This window comes from Ranitomeya imitator, chromosome 2 (genome assembly GCF_032444005.1).
Source record: "Ranitomeya imitator isolate aRanImi1 chromosome 2, aRanImi1.pri, whole genome shotgun sequence".
NCBI lineage: Eukaryota > Metazoa > Chordata > Amphibia > Anura > Dendrobatidae > Ranitomeya > Ranitomeya imitator.
This window is the reverse complement of record NC_091283.1, coordinates 812,943,916-812,970,787: the sequence shown is the minus strand read 5'-3', so window position 1 is coordinate 812,970,787 and position 26,872 is coordinate 812,943,916. Positions and strand designations below refer to the sequence as shown.

General features: G+C 44.8%; 1 protein-coding gene across 2 annotated transcripts in view; it reads left to right on the top strand.

The window, feature by feature from the left end:
* The window catches only part of CTBP2 (C-terminal binding protein 2), an 82,694-nt gene extending 56,189 nt beyond the window's left edge, over positions 1–26,505 (top strand). For both annotated transcript variants that reach the window (XM_069753886.1, XM_069753885.1), the window contains 7 exons: positions 4,038–4,244; positions 7,922–8,136; positions 10,142–10,272; positions 10,578–10,705; positions 22,218–22,338; positions 22,472–22,527; positions 25,806–26,505. In XM_069753886.1, the coding sequence (XP_069609987.1) occupies positions 4,038–4,244; positions 7,922–8,136; positions 10,142–10,272; positions 10,578–10,705; positions 22,218–22,338; positions 22,472–22,511 (842 nt within the window). In that variant the 3' untranslated portion in view covers positions 22,512–22,527; positions 25,806–26,505. The remainder of the gene's footprint in view (positions 1–4,037; positions 4,245–7,921; positions 8,137–10,141; positions 10,273–10,577; positions 10,706–22,217; positions 22,339–22,471; positions 22,528–25,805) is intronic.
* Positions 26,506–26,872: the final 367 nt, after the last annotated feature.

Here is a 26,872-nt window from a genome sequence, read left to right as displayed (position 1 = left end):
TTATAAACTCCCTGCCTGGTTCATTACTCAAAACCCCCATCATGGGTAAGACTAGCGACCTGACAGATGTCAAGAAGGCCATCATTGACACCCTCAAGCAAGAGGGTAAGACCCAGAAAGAAATTTCTCAACAAATAGGCTGTTCCCAGAGTGCTGTATCAAGGCACCTCAATTGTAAGTCTGTTGGAAGGAAACAATGTGGCAGAAAACTCTGTACAACGAGAAGAGGAGACCGGACCCTGAGGAAGATTGTGGAGAAGGACCGATTCCAGACCTTGGGGAACCTGAGGAAGCAGTGGACTGAGTCTGGTGTGGAAACATCCAGAGCCACCGTGCACAGGCGTGTGCAGGAAATGGGCTACAGGTGCCGCATTCCCCAGGTAAAGCCACTTTTGAACCATAAACAGCGGCAGAGGCGCCTGACCTGGGCTACAGAGAAGCAGCACTGGACTGTTGCTAAGTGGTCCCAAGTACTTTTTTCTGATGAAAGCAAATTTTGCATGTCATTCGGAAATCAAGGTGCCAGAGTCTGGAGGAAGACTGGGGAGAAGGAAATGCCAAAATGCCTGAAATCCAGTGTCAAGTACCCACAGTCAGTGATGGTGTGGGGTGCCATGTCAGCTGCTGGTGTTGGTCCACTGTGTTTCATCAAGGGCAGGGTCAATGCAGCTAGCTATCAGGAGATTTTGGAGCACTTCATGCTTCCATCGGCTGAAATGCTTTATGGAGATGAAGATTTCATTTTTCAGCACGACCTGGCACCTGCTCACAGTGCCAAAACCACTGGTAAATGGTTTACTGACCATGGTATTACTGTGCTCAATTGGCCTGCCAACTCTCCTGACCTGAACCCCATAGAGAATCTGTGGGATATTGTGAAGAGAAAGTTGAGAGACGCAAGACCCAACACTCTGGATGAGCTTAAGGCCGCTATTGAAGCATCCTGGGCCTCCATAACATCTCAGCAGTGTCACAGGCTGATTGCCTCCATGCCACGCCGCATTGAAGCAGTCATTTCTGCCAAAGGATTCCCGACCAAGTATTGAGTACATAACTGAACATTATTATTTGTTGGTTTTTTTGTTTGTTATTAAAAAACACTTTTATTTGATTGGATGGGTGAAATATGCTAATTTATTGAGACAGGTTTTTTGGGTTATCAGGAGTTGTATGCCAAAATCATCAGTATTAAAACAATAAGACCTGACAAATTTCAGTTGGTGGATAATGAATCTATAATATATGAAAGTTTAATTGTAATCATTACATTATGGTAAATAATGAAATTTAACACTTTATGCTAATTTTTTGAGAAGGACCTGTACACGGGGAGGGGGAGTGCAGCGCTGCGCGATATTTACCTCTCCTCGTTCCAGTGTGGCTCCGTCATCGGCATCCTCTGGCTGGCTGTGACGCACAGGTCAGAGGGCGCGGTGACGTCAGTGCGCACCCTCTGCTGAACGTCCGTGCTAGACGGAGCCGCACCCGAACGAGGAGCAGGTGATAGTGCCGGGGTCCTGAGTGACGGAGAGGTGAGTTTTTTTTTTTTTTTTTTTTTTTTATCACAGCCACAGCATATGGGGCAAGTGACTGTACGGAGCATCTTATGGGGCCATAACGATTGTGCAGCATTATATTGGGCAAATGTGTCTATGGAGCATCTTATGGGGCCCTTATTACCCTTTATGCAGGATTATATGGGGCATATTTTAATATGGAGCATCTTATGGGGCTCCTGATTCAATATGGATATTCAAAAACACTTAACCTACTGATGTCTCAATTAATTTTACTTTTATTGGTACCTATTTTTACTTTTGACATTTACCGGTAGCTGCTGCATTTCCACCCTAGACTTATACTCGAGTCATTAAGTTTTCCCAGTTTTTTTGTGGCATAATTAGGGGGGTCGGCTTATACTCGGGTCGGCTTATACTCGAGTATATACGGTATATCTATCGAGCCATGCCCACTCCACATAGCAGGCACAGGCCATAATTTGCTCCGTCGTGTCTAGAATGGAGTTGCTCCTGTGAGGCATGACGTCAAGGGAAAGAGAGGAGCCTCATGGATAGAGATGGGAGGTAAAATGAGAGAAGTGAGGCGCTGCTACAGTATGAGGCTGAGTATAGAGAAGAGTGAGGCGCTGCAGGTGGAGGCTGTGTATAAGGCCACATTCACAGGTTCAGTATTTTGTCAGTATTTTACCTCAGTATGTATAAGCCAAAACCACGAGTGGGAGAAAAATACAGTTGTGACGTGTTTCAAATATACTTTTCCTCTGATTGTTTTACTCCAAGTTTTGGCTTACAAATACTGACGTAAAAATACTGACCAAGTAACGTGTGAACGAGGTCTAATACAGGAGGAGATGGCACACAGGTATATACTATATACAGGAGGAAATGACACACAGGTATATACTATATACAGGGGAGATGATATACAGGTATTTACTGTATACAGGAGGAGATGGCATACAGGTATATACTATATACAGGAGGAGATGATATACAGGTATATACTATATACAGGAGGAGAGGATATACAGGTATTTACTGTATACAGGAGGAGATGGCATACAGGTATATACTATATACAGGAGGAGATGCCATACAGGTATGTACTATATATAGGAGGAGATGACATACAGGTATATACTGTATACAGGAGGAGATGACATACAGGTATATACTGTATACAGGAGGAGATGGCATACAGGTATATACTATATACAGAAGGAGATGCCATACAGGTATGTACTATATATAGGAGGAGATGACATACAGGTATATACTATATACAGAAGGAGATGATATACAGGTATATACTGTATACAGGAGATGATATACAGGAGGAGATGACCTACAGGTATGTACTATATACAGGAGGAGATGACACACATATATACTATATACAGGAGGATATGCCACACAAGTATATACTATATACAGGAGGAGATGACAGACATGTATGTACTATATACAGGAGGAGATGACACCCCGGTTTATACTATATACAGGAGGAGATGGCATACAGGTACAGTATATACTGAGGGTAAAATGACAGGTGTGAGGTCAAAATGACAGGTGTTAGAGGGGGGAAAATGATTGAAGTGAGGTGCTATAACTAACCACAGTTAGTTACTATGCTCGGGCAACGCCGGGCTCTTCAGCTAGTATTACATAATACATATAATTATTATTATATGTATATAATGTCTCTCTTGAAGAGTTCACTTTGTAACATCATGTATTTTGGGTATCTTATAAGATTATTATTGTTTCTCCTACGGATCAATCTCTTTATAACTGGCAAACACTGTTCCAAAACCTTTTTTCCTTTGACAATATGTGCTTTCTCTCCCTGCACATATCAGTCTTTGACCTATGCCTAGAAGTGTACAGCTGCTTATGTCTATAGCAGCTGCTGAGCATAAGAGGACGTACAAGCTTGATCTAGATAGAATGAATATATATTTATTATTATGTATCATAACCTGTATGGGAAGAAAAAGCTCAAAAATATCCATTCTTTCTACTTCATTGCAAAATTGTGGCATTACAATGCAGGGGGCACTGAGTTATGTTTTGTAACACGGGTACGTTCAGACTAGCGTTGTGCTAGTGTGCGTCGGCTTCGCGTCGGGCGACGCACGCGTCATGCGCCCCTATGTTTAACATGGGGGACGCATGCGTTTTTGCTTGTTGCGTTTTGCGACAAATGCGTCTTTTTTGCCGCAAGCGTCGGACCAAGAAAACGCAACAAGTTGCATTTTTCTTGCGTCCGATTTTCGGCAAAAAACGACGCACGCGTCGCAAAACGCAGCGTTTTTGCGTGCGTTTTGCCGCGTTTTTCGGTGCGTTGTGCGTCGCGTCACCGACGCAGCGGCGCACAACGCTAGTCTGAACGTAGCCTTAGTACACATTTTTTCAGTCGCCTTTTGATGCTGGATCTTAATGACCGTTCTAGTCTTTTCCATCATGTGCTTTGTGTACGGCGTTGTGCCCCCTCTGCTGACCCGGTTTGTATTTCAGGAGTGGCCGTGTGTAATATCCCCTCAGCAGCTGTGGAGGAGACAGCGGATTCTACGATCTGCCATATACTGAACCTATATCGGAGGAACACATGGCTGTATCAAGCGCTGCGAGAGGGGACGAGGGTGCACAGTGTGGAGCAGATCCGAGAGGTGGCATCTGGGGCCGCTCGTGTTCGGGGAGAGACGCTGGGTTTGATAGGTTTTGGTAAGTTATACATTTGTCTGAATGGCCTTAATTGATACAGGAAATATATATATCTTGGTACCGTGTTAGCCAGTGGGGAGAAAAATATTTAGCATTTAGAGTCCTCAGTAGTTGATACCTTTTTAACCTCTTTCTGGCCTCGGACGGGATAGTACGTCCGAGATCAGATCCCCTGGTTTGATGTGGGCTCTGGCGCTGAGCCCGCATCGAAGCCGGGACATGTCAGCTGTTTTGCACAGCTGACATGTGCCCCCACAATAGCGGCAGGTGAAATCGCGATCCACCCGCCGCTATTAACTAGTTAAATGCCGCTGTCAAACATGGATAAGACAGGTGACGTGAAGCAGAATTACCATGAGTGATAAACAGTTATGTCCATAAATATTGGACCAGTTCTTAGATAAGGAATGTTTTATTGTCCTCTGGTTCTGTTGTGATGAATTTCTTTTAGTCTATGCCTGATGAAGAGACCCAGTAGTATTGAAAGCTTGCAATTTGTTACCATCTTCTCAGTTAGCCATTAAAAGGTATCAACCACTCAATTCTAAATATTTTTCTGGCCTTACTTGGTGATGCAGATGGATATATTGATTTATTTCTTCAGCCAGATTCTCTTGAGAACTTTAACTTTTGAACCTGAACACATTGACATGTGGGAAGTACCCCCATATTCTCTTATGTAATTTATCTCATATCCCAAGATGTTTGACAACCCATTGTATAACTCCTATTTCTGCCAGATTATTGTGTAATGCCTCATTTCCCTTAGATCTTGTAAAAGAACACCTTAACCCCCCCCCCATTAAACAGACACTATTTGTAAAGACAACGAGCAGTCTGTCTCTCTGAAGATTGCTTCATCGCTTGGGTACCTAAGATGGAGAACACCTGAGTAGGTTAGAAATCCCTCCTCTAACAAACCTGGCAATGTTTCCCCTTGGCCTTTGTAGCCAGAGAATGGGGCATGAAGTGAGAATACTGCCCTGGTTCCCAAGTTACCATATTAGCTAAATATTGCCTTGTAGTGCCCAAATAATTAGCATTAATGAATATGTATGTATGTGTGAATATATGTAAGTGTGAAAAATAAATTCTATCCATATGGACAAAAAGTTTGGACACACCTCTCAATTTAAAGATTTTTCTGTATTTTCATGACTATGAAAAGTGTACATTTACACTGAGGGCATCAAAACTATGAATTAACACATGTGGAATTATATACAGAGTGAAACAACTGGAATTATGTCTTATATTCTAGGTTCTTCAAAGTAGCCACCTTTTGCTTTGACTGCTTTGCACACTCTTGGTATTCTCTTGATGAGCTTCAAGGAGTAGTCACCGGGAATGGTCTTCCAACAATCTTGAAGGAGTTCCCAGAGATGCTTAGCACTTGTTGGCCCTTTTGCCTTCACTCTGCGGTCCAGCTCACCCCAAACCATCTCGATTGGGTTCAGGTCTGGTGACTGTGGAGGCCAGGTCATCTGGCGTAGCACCCCATCACTCTCCTTCTTGGTCAAATAGCCCTTACACCGCCCGGAGGTGTGTTTGGGGTCATTGTCCTGTTGAAAAATAAATGATGGTCCAAGTAAACGCAAACCGGATGGAATCGCATTCCCCTGCAAGATGCTGTGGTAGCCATGCTAGTTCAGTATGCCTTCAATTTTGAATAAATCCCCAACAGTGAAATGACAGAAAAAAAACTGGCACATCCAAACTAGTGTGAATAGGTGCATACCAGGAGCACCTATTCACACTAGTTTGGATGTGCCAGTCTTTTTTCTGTCATTTCTATGTTAGCTTATTGACTGCGCACTCCTCCCTTCACCATCTAGTTTTTGATTACATCTATTCACACTTGGTTCCGGGCAACCCATATGTAGGCTTTGCTGAGAGAGGTGTCCATATTCACCCAAGCATGCAGACATTAGCCTTCGGTAAGTGTTCACATTTGGACAGGGAGGTCAGGTACCCATCAGTTTTTTAATGAGACCACCTTGACGATGGTTGATGGGCTCACACTATTTGGCCAAATTCTGTGCTAAGCGTCTCAAAAAATGTTTTTCCTAATGTTCAAAAAGCAAGTTTGCAATTCATATTTCATGTATTTCATATTTGACGTGTTTTGGCACGATAGAGTGAAATCCCCAACAGTGTCACCAGCAAAGCACCATCACACCTCCTCCTCTATGCTTCACGGTGGGAACCAGCCATGTAGAGCCCATCCGTTCATCTTTCCTGTGTCGCACAAAGACACGGTGGTTGGAACCAAAGATCTCAAATTTGGACTCATCAGACCAAAGCACAGATTTCCACTGGTCTAATGTCCATTCCTTGTGTTCTTTAGCCCAAACAAGTCTCTTCTGCTTGTTGCCTGTCCTTAGCAGTGGTTTCCTAGCAGCTATTTTACCATGAAGGCCTGCTGCACAAAGTCTCCTCTTAACAGTTGTTGTAGAGTTGTCTGCTGCTAGAACTCTGTGTGGCATTGACCTGGTCTCTAATCTGAGCTGCTGTTAACCTGTGATTTCTGAGGCTGGTGACTCGGATAAACTTATCCTCAGAAGCAGAGGTGACTCTTGGTCTTCCTTTCTTGGGGCGGTCCTCGTGTGAGCCAGTTTCTTTGTAGCGCTTGATGGTTTTTGCCACTGCACTTGGGGACACTGTCAAAGTTTGCCCAATTTTTCAGACTGACCTTAATTTCTTAAAGTAATGATGGCCACTCGTTTTTCTTTACTTAGAATTTGTATTATGGCAAGAAAAAAGCAGCTAAGTCTATTCAGTAGGACTATCAGCTGTGTATCCACCAGACTTCTGCTTAACACAACTGATGGTCCCAACCCCATTTATAAGGCAAGAAATCCCACTTATTAAACCTGACAGGGCACACCTGTGAAGTGAAAACCATTCCCGGTGACTACCTCTTGAAGCTCATCAAGAGAATGCAAAGAGTGTGCAAAGCAGTCATCAAAGCAAAAGGTGGCTACTTTGAAATTGTCTTATTTGATGCCTTCAGTGTGAATGTACAATTTTCATAGTCATGAAAATGCAGAAAAATCTTTAAATGAGAAGGTGTGTCCAAACTTTTGGTCTATCTATCTATCATCTATCTATCTATCTATCTATCTATCGTTCGTTCGTCATGGGAGCAGTACCACCTTTTTTAAAAGATGAGCTGATCACCCAGGGACTGATTTATCCTTGGCGATAACCAGGAAAGTGATTCTTAGCCCCAGACGCTGTAATGTTACTTGATGGACATTCAGCTTAATTTTCCCTCTGACAACCCCACCGTGCACTGTAATATTCACGGTAGGGAAGTGAAGGGGTGAAGTTATACTTTAGTGTCCTGTGGGATTCTCCTTTCCCCATTCTTTTCCTTGTTGCCTATTCTGCTGCTGGTAAGACATGATTTGGGTTTAAGGTACCTTCACACATAATGATATCGTTAAGGATATCATTGCAATGTCACGCTTTTTGTGACATAAAAAAGCGAGGTTCGGTTCTGCACTCTATAGAGGCCTAAATGATGTCTGATCTGTTACCCGGCCATGTTGGGTTTCTTTTGTGCTCGGCGATTACTTGTGCGGTTATTGTACGGCCATTTGCACGGGGCTGTTGTATGTGATGAGTTTGGTTCAGCTGACACCTCTTCTCCCGGTGATGTTTTTCTCTCACAGGTCGTGTAGGACAGGCAGTGGCCGTCAGGGCCAAGGTGTTTGGCTTCAATGTTCTCTTTTATGACCCATACCTGCAGGACGGGACGGAGCGCTCGCTGGGGGTGCAGAGGGTGTACACACTGCAGGACTTGCTTTACCAAAGCGACTGCGTGTCTCTGCACTGTAACCTGAATGAACACAACCACCACCTCATTAACGACTTCACAATCAAACAGGTAAATGGCCTCTGCATTGCCGATTTAGTCATTTCATCCCTTTTATTCACGGGGTTACATACACCTTTCCATTACACAATCTGCACAAAAACATTGGAATAATCCTCCACTGTGCAGGAAGGAACGAGTAGAGCTGCTACTTTCCCCTATTTCTATTTCCCTAGCTGCCTAAAGTTACTCTTGTCAGTACAAAATGACTGTCCAAACCAAGCACAGGTGTTCGGTGCACCCTAGGTGTGGCTGGTGGTGCACCTTTCCACCTACTTTCTTTTTTTTTTATCGGTCATCCTCCGTTTCCTGTAGTGTCAGATGTCGATCAAGGAACAGGTGGGTGGAGAGTTGGGAAAACTAGTAGGTGTGAACTACGTGGCCACTACAAGGGTGTATGTGTTGGGTTTGAACAGTTATTTTGTGCTAACTCGCTTTAAATTAGAACCTTGCATACATTTATAGCGCAACTCCATGGCATGTAATGTTGACTCCATAGTGCATAGATGGCCAGACATTGTAGCAAGGCTTGTGAATGCTGCTCTGTATACTAGTGATGGAAATACCTGTGCCCGTAGATTTCCTCCAATCTCTGTATCAAAAATCATTGCACGATGGAAAAGAACAGCGTGGGCACTTCTCCTCCTTCCTGTGACATTTTGCATCATAGTAGTGAAAAACGTAGGGGACTCGAGACCAGAATTAACCTTTATGCCTAGAGAGAATTCTACTCGTATCCTTTTTAAAATGACTTTATGGGGCTGCGATATTAGAGACACGTGTTGCTTTCCTCTATTGTGTGCGCAGATTAAATGAATGAGAGATTATGGACAGTTTATGAAAAAGGCAAAATACTCCAGTAATGCAATAGTCCAAACAGTAAAAAAAATAAATACTGAATTTCTTTATTGATCCAGCAGTATAAAAAGGCACAAAAAATGGTTGAACACTATAGCACAAAAATTTAAAAAACAGAAAAGAAATATTTTCTATGCTCCCAGGAAACATGTTTCAGACCTACACCGTTCTATGTCAAGCCTTGACAAAGGACCATGTAGGTCTGAAACATGTTGCCTGGGAGCGTAGTGGATATTTACTTTCTGCCTTTTATATTTTTTGTGCTGTTGTGTTCAGCCATTTTTTTCTTTTTTTTTTTTTTTTTACTGCTGTATCGATAAAGAAATTATTTTAAGACTGAGTGCTGTGTATTGTTTGGACTGTTGTCAGCAGTTTAGTCTAGTTTAGGAAATGGAGTACAGCCTCTCTCCCCAAAGACTCAAAAGTGGTAAAGGAGTTGCATGAAGAGCCTTATTTTTGTGTATGGTGACATCTAGTCTTTTTTTAGGCCTTTGGCACTTGAGTAGACTTGCCATCCTCTGCTGATTCTGACCCAGTCTATACGGTAAAGCTGGAAAATAAGCTAAGCTGTTTGAGTGTGGCAGGGGATGTGGCTGAAACTCTCATTTCATGGAGACCGTGTTTTTTTTATTTTTCTGTCTATAAAGTCCCATTCAACTCTGCTGTAAAAAAATGGCGCACCCAATAAAGGATGGAGACTCGCCTCTCGCTAATATTGCATTAATTTATTCATTGGGATAAAAGAGAGAATGGTGACTAGGGAATATCCGTGACTAACTTTTATCCTATTTCCATGATGTGCAATAACAAATTGTATTGTGGTACCGTGTTAGCCAGAAAAATCTATGTGAATACTTTTCTGCCCAATGATGCCAGAAGTATTCTGGGAGTGATACCTTTATTGGCTAACCAGAAAATTTTTGCAAGCTTTCAGAGCACAGTGGCTCCTTCTTCAGGCATCTTCTTCATCTGTAATCATGCCTGAAGAAGGAGCCTCTGTGCTCTGAAAGCTTGCAAACATATTTTCTGGTTAGCCAATAAAGGTATCACTCCCAGAATACTTCTGTCATCATTGGGCAGAAAAGTATTCACATCCTATTTCCATGTGATTTATATTAAAGCTGTAATTGAGCGTTCAAACGCTGCGCTTTGTCTGCAGATGAGGCAAGGTGCCTTCCTGGTGAATACGGCTCGTGGAGGGTTAGTAGATGAAAAGGCTTTGGCTCAGGCACTGAAGGAAGGCAGAATCAGAGGAGCAGCTCTAGATGTTCACGAGACTGAACCTTTCTTGTGAGTATTACTGGATGTACGTGTATATTTTGTATGTCCTAAAGATGTATTAAAAGTGTATCGTAGACGTCTATGGGGGTCACAGAGATTTCCCTCAAGGTCTGATCTGCATGTGCCCAACCACTGTGACCACCTCACATACTGACACTCGACTGATCTCACATTAAAGGGGTTGTCCACTACTGCAGTTTTATCAATTTAGGACCCCATTAATGTTGTGAACAACTCCTTTTTTAATGGCCTAGGTAACCGTATTGAGAAGTGTTCACAAAAAGCTTTTTTTTTTTTTTTTGTTCATTTTACAGATCCGCTCAGGGTCCTCTAAAGGATGTCCCCAATCTGATCTGCACCCCACATACAGCATGGTACAGCGAGCAGGCGTCCCTGGAGATGAGAGAAGCTGCAGCCACTGAGATGCGCAGAGCAGTCACAGGTGAGGTGCATGCTTCTTTTGGATTAAAGTGCAAGAAGTGCAAACAAAAGTTCATTTCAACAAATCGAGGGCACGAGAAACCTTAGTAATTGTGCAAAATGAGCTGTGCAGTGTGGGTGCTGGGAATAGACGGGATTATGGCTCCAATCCATATGTGCTAATTGGAGATGAGCAAACGAGCTTGGTGATACTGTCGTCACTCGAGTATCACGGTGCTCAGATGTGCTTGTTAATCGACGAGCATTGGGCGGTGCTTGATGGAAAATGCTCTTTCCCGCCCCGCAAACCAGTGTACTCACGAATTACACTGCGACCTTCAACTATTGATTCTCAACGCTGGACACCTGGCATGAGCTGTTCCTCTATGCCTTCAAACATGCTACAATCACACCTATCCTCAAAAAGTCATCCCTTGACCCAAGCGGTATGTCCAGCTATCGCCCCATATCTTTGCTGCCTTTTGCTTCCAAACTCCTTGAGCAGCACGTCCATGCTGAACTTTCCTCTCACTTTGCATCTGACTCTCTCTTCGACAACCTACAATCTGGCTTCCGTCCCCACCATTCCACTGAGACTGCCCTGACCAAAATTACGAACGACTTGCTTACAGCCAAAGCTAGCAGACGATTCTCTATACTTCTCCTTCTAGACCTGTCCTCTGCCTTCGACACAGTTGACCACTGCCTCCTACTACAGATACTCTCTTCCGTTGGGGTCAAAGACCTTGCCCTATCTTGAATCTCCGCATACCTTTCCAACCGCACATTTAGCGTTTCCTACTCCCATACTACCTCTTCATCTCGCCCCCTCTCTGTTGGAGTCCCCCAAGGCTCTGTCCTAGGGCCCTTACTCTTCTCAATCTATACACTCGGCCTGGTCCTATGGCTTCCAGTACCATCTATATGCCGATGACACTCAGATCTACATCTCTAGCCCAGATGTCACCTCTCTGCTCTCCAGAATCCCAGAATGTCTATTGGCCATATCCTTCTTCTTCTCCTCTTGCTTTTTCAAGCTCAATGTGGACAAATCTGAACTCATTATCTTTCCTCCATCATGCATATCTTCCCTACCTGATCATCTATCAAAATAAATGAAATCACACTTTCCCCTGTCCCCAAAATCCACTGCCTCAGAGTAACCCTTGACTCTGCCCTGTCCTTCAAACCGCATATCCAAGCTCTCGCCACCTCCTGTTGCCTCCAGCTCAAAAATATTTCCAGAATCCGTCCTTTCCTCAACCCACACTCTACCAAAATGCTCGTGCATGCCCGAATCATCTCCCGCCTGGACTACTGCAACATACTCCTCTGTGGCCTACCCTCTAACACTCTCACACCCCTCCAGTCCATCCTTTACTCTGCTGCCCGACTAATTAATCTCTCTCCTCGTTACACTCCTTTTCCCCTCTTTGCAAATCCCCTCACTGGCTCCCAATTTCCCAGCGTATCCAGTTTAAACTACTAACACTGACCTACAAAGCAATCCATAATCTTTCTCCTCCGTATTTTCCATTCGCCACGACAGCACCCACGAGAGAGGGGATCCGCCCCTAGGAACAGGAAACCTACAGAGAGATAAAAGGGGCGGCCCCCCCTCGCTCCTCAGTTGGTTTCCTGTTCCTAGAAGGGAACCCACAGAGAAACTCTATGGAGTACAGATGAAGAGGAAGGTCCGCCTGGATGCCGCCTGTCTGTCTCTGATGAGAGACATGGGCTCCAGGACGGATGGACAGAGTCGGGGGTTCCTGCTGGCTCCCCCCTCATCTGCTATGGCGTGGAGCAACAATGTCCCTGCTGGGACATCGTTGTGAAGTATGACCGAGGAGGGGAAATGTACCTCAGGTAAGCGGTGCTGCCTTGTGTAGAAGCCGGCGTCGCTGTTTCCGATCCTGGATGGTGGTGAGAGCGGCAGAGACGCCGGCGCTGAGCAGTGCAGCAGCGCTCCCTGGACTCAGAGGTCGCGTTACCACTTCTGGGGGCAGCGGTGCGGCCTAGCGATGGCGCCGGCGGGTGGAAGGAACGCCGGCGCATGCGCAGTGCGGCGACGCTCCCTGCACTCAGAGGTCGAGTTGCTACTTCCGGGGGCGCCGCCATATTGGATTTTGAGCGATCCTCCCCCCTGGGCTGCACTACGGCGCTGGTAAGAGGAAAAAAAAAAAAAAAATGGGAAAGGGGTGTGTGAGACCGGCGCTATAAATTGCAGCTCAGCTGTGTAGAAGGTGCGTTAACATGTCGTCTTATGAGGAGATTTGTGAGCGCCCTATGGAGGTATTGGTTGTACCCAGTGAAAAGGTCAGGAAGAGAGATGGTGCAAAAGTGAGCGACTCCACTGACAAGTCAGGAAGGAGGTCGTCCCGTGGCACACCCCAGGCCGAACAAAAGAGCCGAGACCCGGTATATAGAGATACTTCGGGGTGAGTGTTCATTTAACTTCATGAAAGCTTATGTTAGGTCACCTCTCCTTATGTGTTTGTAGGGGAAAAGGACGGGGAAGACCAAGCACGTGCAGTGTGCAATATGTACTGAGCCCTTACCTGCTGCTTATAGCAAAAAATTGTGCCCAGCTTGTATAGATAACACCCTGCGGCAGGAAGAGTCCGTTAAAATGGATGAAATCCGCCTTATGATTCGGGAGGAGCTTCAAAGTTTGCGAAGCAGTCCGTCCGTAAATATTGAGAGGAGAGTTAGCAGAGCATCCTCGCCTAAAGCTGACACGTCGGCAGAAAGTGGGGAGGTTGAGTCAGATGTCTCTGTTATCAGATTCACCAGATGAAGAGGACTATGTCTGCTTTCCCACAGATGGCATAAATAACTTGGTTAAATCCGTAAGAAGTACTATGGGGGTTTCTGAATTAAAAGAACCTCAGACTCAGCAGGAGGTGATGTTGGCGTGTCTTTCTCAGCGAAAGGGCCATGTATTTCCGGTGAACCAGGCTATAAAGGACCTGGTCAAGAAAGAATGGAGTAAGGGTCAAAAGGGGTTTGTGCCAGTGTCCTGTAAGAGACGCTACCCCTTTGATTAGCCCAAGTGGCCAAGTTCTCGTAAAGTACCGAAAGTTGATGCGGCTGTAGCATCTACTGCTCGCCGTTCCTCTTTACCGGTAGAGGATGTGGGTTCTTTGTCCGATCCAATGGACAGAAAATCTGATGCGCTTCTCAAAAAATCATGGGAAGCCTGTGTGACTGCATTTAAACCTGCAATCTCCGCTACATGTACCAGTAGATCCATGTTGGTCTGGCTGGATCAGCTAGATCAGAACATCAGAAGTGGCGTTTCCAGAGAAAAGTTGCGAGCCTCCATTCCATTAATCAAGGGGGCTGCGACATTTATATCTGATGCCTCAATAGACTCTCTCCGCCTGGCGGCTAGATCAGCAAATCTCTCAAATACGGCTTGTCGAGCGTTATGGCTAAAGAATTGGAAGGGAGACGCCCAGTCCAGGGCTAAATTGTGTGCCATACCCTGCCAGGGTGAGTACCTCTTTGGATCTGTCCTGGATGACATACTCAATAAGGCGGGCGAAAGGAAAAAAGGGTTTCCTAATCCCTTTATTCCTTCCTACAGAAGAGCGTTCAGAAAGCCACCATTTGGAAGGAAAGGAGGCTTTAAAGACCGCTGGAGTAACAGGGAGTTCAGGCAGAAGGGCAATCTGTTCAATAAGCGTCCCTTCAGACCAGCGGATAAATTCCGTGAACCCTATTCCACCAGTGGGCGGTAGACTACTACAATTTGTGGAACAATGGAGAGAGATAACGGCTAATACATGGGCCTTAAATTTAATTTCATCAGGTCTCACTTTAGACCTCATCCGGACACCTCCGGATTCTTTTCTTCTTACATCCCTGAAATCCAGGCTGCAGCAAGAAGCGCTGGAAACTGAAATCAAGTCTCTTTTGTCTAAACAAGTATTAATAAAAGTTCCACCATCTGAAATAGGAAAGGGCTTTTATTCTCCGTTATTTCTGATAACTAAGCCTGATGGGTCCTTTAGGACTATATTTAATTTAAGGAAGTTGAACACCTTCATAAGACCTAAAGCCTTTAAAATGGAGTCCATTCGGTCAGCCATTAAAAATCTATTTCCCAACTGTTACATGGTGGTGCTGGATCTTAAGGATGCTTACTACCATCTGCCTATACACCAGTTACACCAGCAGTTTCTCAGGGTAGCAGTTGTATTAGATGGTCAGGTTTGTCATCTGCAATACAGGGCAATGCCCTTTGGCCTATCTATGGCTCCGAGGGTCTTCACTAAATTATTGTTAGAGGTAATGTCTTTTTTGAGGCTAAAGGACACACTAATCATCCCGTATTTAGATGATCTTCTAATAGTGGGTAGAGACTCCCTACAGTGTGAACAGAGATTGGGGTAGGTAGTCTTTTCATTGCAATCTCTTGGTTGGATTATTAATTGGGAGAAATCCAGACTCCGGCCAGTTACATGTCAGAAGTTCCTTGGTCTCCTTTTAGATTCGGTCGATCAAGTATGTTGGCTGCCAGATAGTAAAAAGACCTCCATAATTGATAAAGTGAACTTGGCAATCAATAGGCGTAGTATGACTTTGAGAAGCGCCATGTCGTTGCTGGGGTCTTTAACTTCTTGTATTCCTGCAGTTGAGTGGGCTCAGTTTCATACCAGGCAGCTGCAGAGATTTATATTACAGGAGAGTATTGAGAATCAGGGGCGTCTAGATCAGATAGTTTTTCTTCCGTCAGAAGTGGTACACTCCCTCACATGGTGGTTAGATTGGGGAAATCTGTCAAAAGGAGTCCTGTGGGTAATCACTCCTTCAAATATAGTTACCACAGATGCTAGTCCTGAAGGTTGGGGTGCACATTTTCGAGATCAGATGGTCCAGGGACTCTGGTCCAGATCAGAGTATAGTGATTCTTCTAACGTTAAAGAGTTGAGAGCTGTATATTGTTCCCTGCTCCACTTTCTTCCTCAGCTGCGAGGCTCTCACACAAGGGTCCTCTCCGACAACACCTCTGCGGTGGCCTATCTAAACCGTCAAGGAGGTACACGGTCGGACACTCTCATGGAGGTGACATCAGACATCATAATGTTAGCCGAAGGTCATCTGTTGTCCTTATCAGCGGTACACATAAGAGGGGTAGACAACTTTCAGGCCGATTTTCTCAGTCGTCATACTCTTCATCAAGGGGAATGGATGCTCAACAGGAAGATTTTCAAAATAACAGCCCGATGGGGCATGCCTCAAATAGACTTGTTCTCAACAAGATCCAATCGACAGGTCAGGATGTTTGCCTCCCTATGCAGGCTAGACAATCCAGACATATTAGATGCCCTTCAGGTACCATGGACATTCGACCTGGCATACGCTTTTCCCCCATGGAATCTATTGCCCAGGGTGATAAGGAAGATAAGAGAGGAAGGGGCAAGAGTTGTGTTAATAGCCCCCTTTTGGCCCAAGAGGCCATGGTTTTCATGGCTCAGAGCCATGTCAGTGACAGACCCGTGGATTCTGCCTCTGGCCGACAACATGCTGTCTCAAGGTCCGTTTTTCCATCCTCAAGTGAAGGGCATGAACTTAACTGCCTGGAATTTGAGAGGCAATTGCTAAGTAGAAGAGGGTTTTCTAGTGGATTGATAGATACCCTTATGAAGAGTAGAAAGCCTTCTACCACCAAAATTTATGTTAGAATCTGGAAAAAATTTCTTCAATTTCACACTACACAAATTTCTTCAGAGGTGCCTATATTTTCAATACTGGAGTTTTTGCAAAAAGGACTAGAATTGGGACTTTCGGTTAATACTTTGAAAGTTCAGGTTTCAGCGTTAGGGGCCCTCTTCAGTTATGATATCGCAGGTGATAGATGGATATCCCGTTTTATATCTGCATGTGAACGGTCGAAACCATAAATATTCCACAGCTGCCCCAGTGGGATCTATCTTTGGTCCTGGATGCATTGACACAAAGCCCGTTTGAGCCTATTCATGCAGCCTCATTAAAGAACATCTCGTTAAAAGCGATATTATTAGTAGCATTGGTATCAGCTAGAAGAGTAAGTGATCTGCAGGCATTGTCAATCGATCCTCCATACCTATCTATAACACCTGATAGAATAATTTTGAAAACAGACCCATGTTACCTGCCTAAGGTGGCCTCTAGTTTTCATAGGTCCCAGGAGATCCTATTACCTACCTTTTATAAAGACCACTCATCTCCAGAGGAAGTAAGACTTCATACCCTAGATGTTAAGAGGACTATTCTAGCCTATTTAGAGAGAACTAGGGACTGGAGGAAGAGTAGGGCCCTGTTTGTGTCTTTTCAGGGTAAAACCAAAGGATCCAGAGTCACGAAGGGGACGTTATCTAGTTGGATCAGAGAAGCCATAACCTTGGCTTACAGGGCCAAAGGAAGAGATCCTCCAATGCATGTGGGGGCTCATTCTACAAGGGCCGTATCAACTTCCTGGGCAGAAAGGGCGAACGTGCCAATAGAACTCATATGTAAGGCCGCAACTTGGGCTTCACCGGGCACCTTTTATAAGCACTATAGATTAGACCTATCTGCTGCTTCTGATCTAACCTTTGGGGTTTCGGTTCTTGACTCAGTTAACCCACCCAATCTATAGTCTCTGAAAATCTCTCGTGGGTGCTGTCGTGGCGAATGGAAAATACCGGATTACTCACCGGTAATGCTCTTTTATAGAGCCCACGACAGCACCCATTCACATCCCTCCCTTTTCTTTGTATAGTTGCACGTGGTGCTTTTTTGGTGAGGTGTAAATATTAGAAAGTTGTAGTATAAGGTTGTAAATATGTATATATGTATATATACCTGGACCTATTAACTAAAACCTGGCGGCGGTTCCTCCTATTCTCTGTAAAACAACTGAGGAGCGAGGGGGGGCCGCCCCTTTTATCTCTCTGTAGGTTTCCTGTTCCTAGGGGCGGATCCCCTCTTTCGTGGGTGCTGTCGTGGGCTCTATAAAAGAGCATTACCGGTGAGTAATCCAGTATATTTCCACACTAATCTCTCAATATCTTCCCTCACGTAATCTCCGGTCCTCCCAAGACCTCCTCCTCTCCTCTACGCTTATTCGCTCCTCACCCAATCACCTCCAAGACTTCCCCCGAATATCACCCATCCTCTGGAATTCTGTGCCCCAACACATTCGGTTATCCACTACTTTTGTATTCTTCAAAAGAAGCCTGAAAACCCACCTCTTCAAGGAAGCTTACACCCTGTAAAGACCACACGGCCACCTCAACACCATTGGAGCTACTGCAACCCCCGACCTACTGTCTCCTTCCCCATAATCCTGTAGAATGTAAGCCGGCAACAGCAGGGTCATCTCCCCTCTGTACCAGTCTGTCATTGTTAGTTTTGTTTATTGTAAGTGATATTTGTATTTTGATGTAATCAGGCTCGGACTGGCCCACCGGGGACCTGGAGGATCCTCCGGTGGGCCCTGGCACTGACACCTGCTGGCAGGGCCTCCCCCCGCTCCAGGGCCTCCCCCTGCTCCAGGGCCCCCTCCCCCTGCTCCAGGGCCCCCTCCCCCGCCGCCGCCCGCCTTGAATACTCACCCTGCCTGCTCCAGCGATGGTCTCGGCGTCTGCACTGCAGGCGCAGCTCGTCCTGAACGAGCTGTCACGTGACACCGCTCATTAAGATCATGAATATGCGCATATTCATGATCTTAATGAACGGTGTCACATGACCGCTCAAGCAGGAAGAAGGTGCTGCGCCGGCGCCGCCGCCTGGAGTCGGGACAGAGCACGAGGGATGTCGGCACGGCCGTGCAGTGGGACAGGTGAGTATGAGGGACGGGGGGATGAAGGAGGACATAAGCCGGCGCGCCGAGCAGGAGCGGGTGCTGGTGCAGAGAGATAAGCCGCCATGCAGGGGGGAATGTATATGAGCCATGCAGGGGGGAATGTATATGAGCCATGCATACAGGGGGGAATGTATATGAGCCATGCATACAGGGGGGAATGTATATGAGCCATGCATACAGGGGGGACTATGAGCCATGCATACAGGGGGGGATATGAGCCATGCATACAGGGGGGGATATGAGCCATGCATACAGGGGGGGGGGGATATGAGCCATGCATATAGGGGGAATATGAGCCATGAATACGGGGGGGGGGGGAATATGAGCCATGAATACAGGGGGGGGGGGGGATATGAGCCATGAATACATGGGGGGATATGAGTCATGCATACAGGAGGGGGTAATATGAGCTATGTATATGGGATAGGAGGGAGATGAGCCATGCATACAGGAGGGGGGTCATTATACAGTATTGAGCATCATGTGTGGCCGTTATACAGTATTGAGCATCATGTGTGGCCGTTATACAGTATGGAGCATCATGTGTGGCCGTTATACAGTATGGAGCATCATGTGTGGCCATTATACAGTATGGAGCATCATGTGTGGCCAATGGACATTATACAGTATGGAGCATCATGTGTGGCCAATGGACATTATACAGTATGGAGCATCATGTGTGGCCGTTATACAGTATGGAGCATCATGTGTGCCCATTATATAGTGTGGAGCATCATGTGTGGCCGTTATACAGTATGGAGCATCATGTGCGGTCATTATACAGTATGGAACATCGTGTGTGGTGGCCGTTATACAGTATTCAGCATCATGTGTGGCCATTATACAGGATGGAACATCATGTGTGGCCATATTTTTGTTTGCTTATAATTATTTATAAAACAGTGTGATTAGCAGTGCTAAATGGCTGTGGTTGGGACGTGGATATGGGTGTGACTAGTTGTGAAATGGGTCTGGTCAGAGGCGTGGCCTAAAATTTGCCGCGGCGCACTATGCGCGCCGCAAACTTAATACCTCCTTCCCTTCAAAAGTTGGGAGGTATGGTACCACATTTGCCAGATCACGGCAAGTGCCGCAAATCCCATAGGGAATGAATGAGGCCGAACGCAGTGTTGCTGTAAGTGATCCGTTACGCGGCAGATGCAGAAAAACTGCCTGATCTGCTGCAAAAGGCGACTTTCACATCAGCGATTCTTGCCAAAGTCACTGCCGATAGTGTCATACTCACCAAAAGGGAAGGCAGAGCTAAAAGTGCCTAGGGCAGCAGAAACTCTAAATACGGCCCTGGGGGGCTACATTATATTCTGTGGGGGGACTGCATTATACTCAAGGTACTACATTATATTATGAGGGGTTACAGTATACTCTATGGGGTGCTACATTATATTCTATGGTGGGGACTGCGTCATACCTGAGAGGGTTGCATTATATTTTGTGGGGTGCTGCATTATATTCTATGAGAGGGGACTGCATTATATTTTATGAGGGGGCTACATTATATTCTGTGAGGGGGCTACCCCAACCCTTGCTACATTATTAAGACGTGAACTACCTTATGTTATACCCTGATATTAGCGCTTTTTACCGCACAATTGTTGGTCTTGTATCTATTTCTATGTAGCTACATAGTGGGCCCCAAGAATGATTTTCTCTGGTGGGCCCAAGGTGCTCCAGTCCGACGCTGGATGTAATCCCTTCTCATGTACAGAACCATGGAATTAATGGTGCTATATAATTAAATAAAAAATAATATGCCTTGGAGGTGTTGTACTGCCCTGCCACTGTCGTCTTATCTGAGCAGGTTTTTAGTGCTGCCAGGAGCGCCATAACAGACAGACACTTTCTGTTGTCAACAGAAAGTGCGGACAGGCTCACTCTGATAAACATGAACAAAGCCTGGGCTGGCCCCCACTTTTCCAAACCCAGATGACAGCATTACATGAAGTTTTTTTTAATGCTCAATATTTCACTGAGGCCCTCCAGTTGTTACCTTCAAGGGTCTATGGTCCTTATGTTTTCCTGGCTTTGCACTTTGTGCAAAGCCTTTTATGATGGGAGTTAATATTATATTGCTTTTTTATGGTGGGAGTACAGTTATATTGCTCTTCCACACAGTATAGCATGTTCTTGGGTACATTTTGGTGTATATAACCTTCAATAAAAATTGGTTAAAATGTTTTGGTATTATATTGCTCATCCATGTTCTTGGGTAGTTTTCGGTGGTATATAACCCTCAAAACAAATTGTCACTTTTTCCGGTATCCTACTGCTCATCCATACATTGTGTATTCTTGGGTACATTTTGGTGGTCTATAGAACGCTACAAAAAAGCGGTGAGAAATTTGTCTGGATTCAATTACTCATCCATACAGTTTTACGTGCTTTCTATTTCATTTTGGTGTTATATAAACATACACTCCACCCTCCCCCCTCCCCCCCCCAAATTGAAAAATTGTTTATGGATTCAGTGATTGATCATACACTGTAGCATGGTTCTTGTTAATTTCGCTGCTTTATTAAACTCACAAAAAACCTTCCAAAACTTTTTTTATGCATTCAATGATTCATCCATACAGTTTAACATGCTGTGTGTTTTAAAATTTTTAAAACCCGCTTGGCCTCGGACAGTTCACAAAATATTTCTGGTCAAAAAATTTACTATTGTCATTATATGCTGTAGAACCTGCTTTGTGTGGAATTTCGTTGGTTTGAAATTAAAAACCAAAATTGGCCTGCTACAGGTGTACGCTTTCCTAATATTTGAATGAGGCACTACAGTTGGTGCCTTCAAGGGTGTATGGATGACCCTGCTTGTCATTTTTGGTAGGCTTTGCGCTTAATATGTAGTCTGAGTCTAGGAGTACCACTGCATGACAATGTGACTAGAATGTGTATGAGGCAATCCTTTGTCTAGGGTGTACCTCAGTTCCTCTTGCATCCCATTTTTGGCAGTTCTTGCTTCCTTAGTTACACTGAAATTTACTTTTTTTTTTTTTTATAAAAATTTTAAATTTTGGTTCACTTCAGTTATTTAAAAAATAATCCTTTTATAATGTTGCCTTATATACAAGTCATTATACGGGAAAGAATGTTTAATGTTTTTTTTTCCCCTGTAAAATGCAATTTCTCGGCGGTTTTGGAAAGTCAGTCCTTAAAGTGGAGTAAACGTGTGACACCATTGTTCTCAGCAGCGATCTGGGAGTCATGGATGCTTCCAGGGGTCTTCCCCATCCTGTTCTCCTTCCATTCAGCACTTTTCCCATCCAGTTGATCATTTTCACTGCCCCCCAGACCTCTTTGTAGGGTCTGCTGGAAAAATGCTCAGATTTACCATTGACTCCCATTGTAGTTATTACTCAAAACTAGCATCCGAGCATTAGGAATTGGTAGCTTCGAGCAGCGATCACACAAGCATTTTAGTGCTCGATCATCAATAGTGCTAATATAAATTGTGCTCGGACACATCCCGGAGCACTAGCAGCCATCACCAGTATTGCCTATAGGTAGGACAGTGGCAGCAGAACATAAGAGGTCATGGGAGGTTTTTATGTGTTTCCCCCCCCCCTTTTTCAGCCATTCCTGCTTTACTGGTAGGGGACAGTTTTCTTTTCCAGGCTCCTAAAATGTACAGTTAGTGTGAATGACGCGATCTCTGTAAAATCCGATTCCGTTTCTCCAAAAGGTCGCATCCCAGATAGTCTCCGAAACTGTGTGAACAAAGAATTTTTAGCGATGACGACAACACAGTGGCCTACAATAGAGCAAACCGGGACCAACTTGGATCTGAATGGCGCCCCCTACAGGTAGGAAGTAGAATTATTCTGCAAAATGGAGAATTATATTGGTTTTAGAATTGAAATATTATATCAGAATTTTAAAAAAAAAATGTCTAAGTATCAGTGATTGCTGTGACCAGCGTTCTGTCTCTTTCCTTAGATCAGTGTGCGTGCAGCCTCTCCAGGGGGAGAAGCGTTGACCACGGCTCCCAGTATGTAAGTACCTCGCATGCCGCAATGTATAGTCACTTTTATATAGGGGCCAGCGCCATTGTGAGACATGGATGTCCATCCTATACTCTAAAGTATTAATCTAGAGAAAGGCAAACACCCCATGAGGCAGATGCTGATTGCCCCATATTAGGGGACATATCTCCTTCCCGGGTCCAGACCCACTGCACGGATTCATACCCATAACCTATATCTGGACCCTCCATGAATTTACCACCACACTATCATGGCAGAGGCCCGTAGACCACATTTGATCACAGATCTCGGTGCTGCCATCTGCCCATTCTCTTCATAACCCTGGTCGCTCTTCTCCGCACCAGCTCAGCTTTGTGCTTCTCATACAATGGACACTTACACTTTTTTCGGCCCCCATCAATTAGCCTCCTGCCCCCTTGGCTTGATTGACAGCACTCGCTTGCACAGAGTGAGCGCTGCCTTATTTGATTCCCTGGTCCGGCACCGATACTGGAGGGATCGGGCACCCAAGGGTCCTACGAATTGGAACAGGACATGCGTACAATACTTGCTACGGTTCCCTTGTCATTTCCCCCCAGCAGCATCTCTCCATGCTCCGTACTTGTCTCTCTCGTTATGTTTTTTTTTTTTTTTTTCTTCAGAAACCTACGTATGTTTGGTGAGCATAGGGTAACAGGCCAACAAGCATATGTTTTATCTACGTTTTTTTTTTTTTTTAAATTAAATATCCAATAAAATATAAGACACGATGGTCAGAACTGATGAGTAGTGATGAGCGAATATACTCGTTACTCGAGAATGCTCGGGAGTCCTCCAAGTATTTTTTAGTGCTCGGAGATTTAGCTTTCTTCGCCACAGCTGAATGATTTAAATCTGTTAGACAGCTTGACTACATGTGGGGATTCCCAAGTAAGCAGGCAACCCCCACATGTACTTATGCTGGCTAACAGATGTAAATCATTCAGCTGTGGCAATAAAGATTAAATCTCAGAGCTCTAAAAAAATACTCGGAGGACTCCCGAGACAGACACAACTACATATAAGTATCGTAAAACCTATTGGGCTCACTGCATATCTACTTTCTCCACTCTGAGATACACTACATTCTAATTTACTAAGTAGAAAGTATTAACATGCACAGTTGTGTAAAGAGGACTCGCCAGACAAGAACTGCACCCAACGCGCGTTTTGCTTCTGAGCACCTTGACGACGTGCGTCGGGTGCAGTTCTTTTCTTGACTGGCGAGCCCGCTTTATGCCACTGTGTACGTTTACATTTTCTGCTTAATACATATATTTTCTTCACTCCAGGATACCCTACATTCTGATTTACTGAGCCTTATGTTTTACGCTACTTATATGTAGTGGTATTTGTTGCCGATATTGTGACTAAATTTTGCCCACCTTTATTATACCATTGCATGTACTTTATTACATACATAGTTATTGAAAAGGTTCACTGTTCTATGTATTATCAAATGTCTGTATCATGCCGTGTAAATATCTTATTTATCATGTAATTATTGCTCATCATTCCTGACCATCTTGTTGGCGCTATATAAATAAAATTATTATTAAAGGGGTATTCCTATCCCAATATGTAGTAGGTATAAATATAATAGCAAAAACATCCAATTAGAAGTGTAGTATAGTTGTTCTGATTCGCTATGTCGCTTACTCCATGTGCAGGGCATTGCAGGAACTTGGGTATCCTTGGTTACGATCATTCAGTGACTGTTAGTGGCCGTAACCATAGATACCTGTAAACGACATAACTTATCAGAAGAACTATACCAAATTTCTAATTGGAGGTATTTGCCATTATTATTACACCTACTACTACATATAGGGACAGGATCTTGGTGATGAGAATAAACCTTTTTAACTAGAAAATAAAGGGGGCAAAGTTAACATAACAGACCTTCATACTGTTCCCCCTGCAATTTGTATAGTGGTGCAGTGTGTTCCTGTAGGCCAGGGGTCCCCAACTCCAGTCCTCAAGGCCCACCAACAGGTCATGTTTTCAGGATTTCCTTTGCATTGCACAGGTGATGCAATTATTACCTGGGCAAGACTAAGGAAATCCTGAAAACATGACATGTTGGTGGGCCTTGAGGACTGGAGTTGGGGACCTCTGCTGTAGGCAACGTTCCTCAATCATCCGCTTCTCCTGTTCTACAGTCCACCAAGCACTGCACGCCATGCTTTTCTTTCCTTCATGCAAGACCTATTTCATTGAATGTCGCATGCTGGATTTTTTTTTCAGCGAAGTCGAGTCTGAATAGCGCTCTAGTTACTCACTAGTAATGCATCCCCTCGCCCTCTCCCCCAAAAGGCAGGAGTAGTTCTGTACAAAACCAGTATGGAAGCACTGCCTGGTGCATTATGTACAGCTGCAGGTCCATGGAGACCCAGATCGTGTCCTCTGGGGACAGTAAGTGACGTCACGGAGGACAGGGATTTTAACGCATCACTCCTGAACTAGTTCTTGGAGGTTTGTAAGAAAAAAAAAAAAGCTGTAGAATGATTGTATGATGTGATGTAACTGCTCCATGTCCTCCCTGTATACCCACAGCCATGTCAATCATCCCATTTATTAAGACTTTGCTGACCCCATGTGGTCATTTGTGTTATTGCAGGTTTAGTCGCTGCAGTCACATAAACACAGTACAGTCACCCGTGTTCTTCAAAGTAAAAGTTTCCTTTTTCTTAGGGTTGCTAAAGATCTTCACTACAGGCGAAGCCTATTGGAAATAAAAATCTGATTCATAAGAACGAGTCTTGTAATATCGGAATCATAAAAATCTTGTAAAATCATAAAATAACTTTAGTGATGGTGCAGTCGTGTGACCCTACCTTTACCGCCATGTGTTCGTAGAAATAAAGGATTGAGAAGCATAGATGGTGTAGAGCTTTAAAATCTGTGAAAAAAAAGTGTGAATCTAGTCTTAGGGCTAAATAACCCGACCCCACAGTGGCTGTGTGCTGTCCTCCCACTTGCAGAACCAACCTACAAATATTTCTAATTCTAAAGAATTCTTCCCATCTGGACATATGTTGGATAGCGCTCATAAAACAAGCACTTTTTGGAATTTATTGCTCATTAAAACTTGCATCCACTCTTGAGATTAACGTTTTCAGCTCGTTGCCTAGGAAACCGACCACTGCTGTTGTCTAGTGTGTAAGTGCTGCGCTGAACTCCGTCCTCAGTGTATGAATTCATCCTAAATCTCCTGTGGGCATAATGTTGTCTAAAAGGAGGTTTTTCCTTCTTCTTTCTTTATCCAGGACCTTTATCTGCTCCAGCCAGCCCTCCTGCAGTCAGAAGGAATAACTCGTGACCAGGGATACCGTCTCCTCCTCATCCCTCCGTGCCCACACCGTCCAGCTGCCTCACACTGGGGCTGACCTGCATTTAGCACTAGGAAGCGGCTCTGGCCACGGACTATCAAAAATGGCTTCAGACCAGGTTGTAAGTTGGGACAATGGTGCAGCCAACAACATGGTCACAAGGTAACGAACCAGCAGCCGGCACGACGACATACCGGGAACAAGCCACGCCGCCGGGTCCAGGAGCGAGCGCGTCGCCCATCTTACCATGCAACAAAGTAATGTGAACCACAACCCATAACCTACCGTCAGCGCAACCTGTGGAGGGATGGAGGCTTTTATACAGGAACGTCTCCACCGCCGGGACAGACACCGGGATGGATTAGTGTGATGTTTGTCTCTCGTTTGTCCTCACGCTCCACTGGCTCAGGAAATCTTAAGTCTATTGTCTACACATAAAATATCTGTATTTTGTTATTCTGAATTCCACTATTTTCTTTATATTTCCATGTCACTTTTAGGTTGTGGTAGCAGGAACTCTAGTATGTCACTTCTCATGCTGTGCGTGTTCTGGGTTTTCAGTTTCAAAATGGACTAAATTCAGGGGACGGAAGGACGAGCCCGACCACCATGATGTGAAATAAAGTTTTATCAGATGTGTGGTTGTTCCAGTGGTTTTCCTATGTGGGGTCTACACATGGGGCTGTATGGCAGCGGCGGTTCTCCTGTCTGTGGTGTGTAGGTATAGCAATGGTGGGTCTACACATGGGGCTGTATGGCAGCAGCAGTTCTGTCTGTGGTGTGTAGGTATGGCAGTGATGAGTCTACAGGTGTGGATATATGGCAGTGGCGGTTCTCCCGTCTCTGTGGTGTGTAGGTATAGCAATGGTGGGTCTACACATGGGGCTGTATGGCAGCAGCAGTTCTGTCTGTGGTGTGTAGGTATGGCAGTGATGAGTCTACAGGTGGGGCTGTATGGCAGTGGCGATTCTCCCGCCTCTGTGGTGTGTAGGTATGGCAGTGGT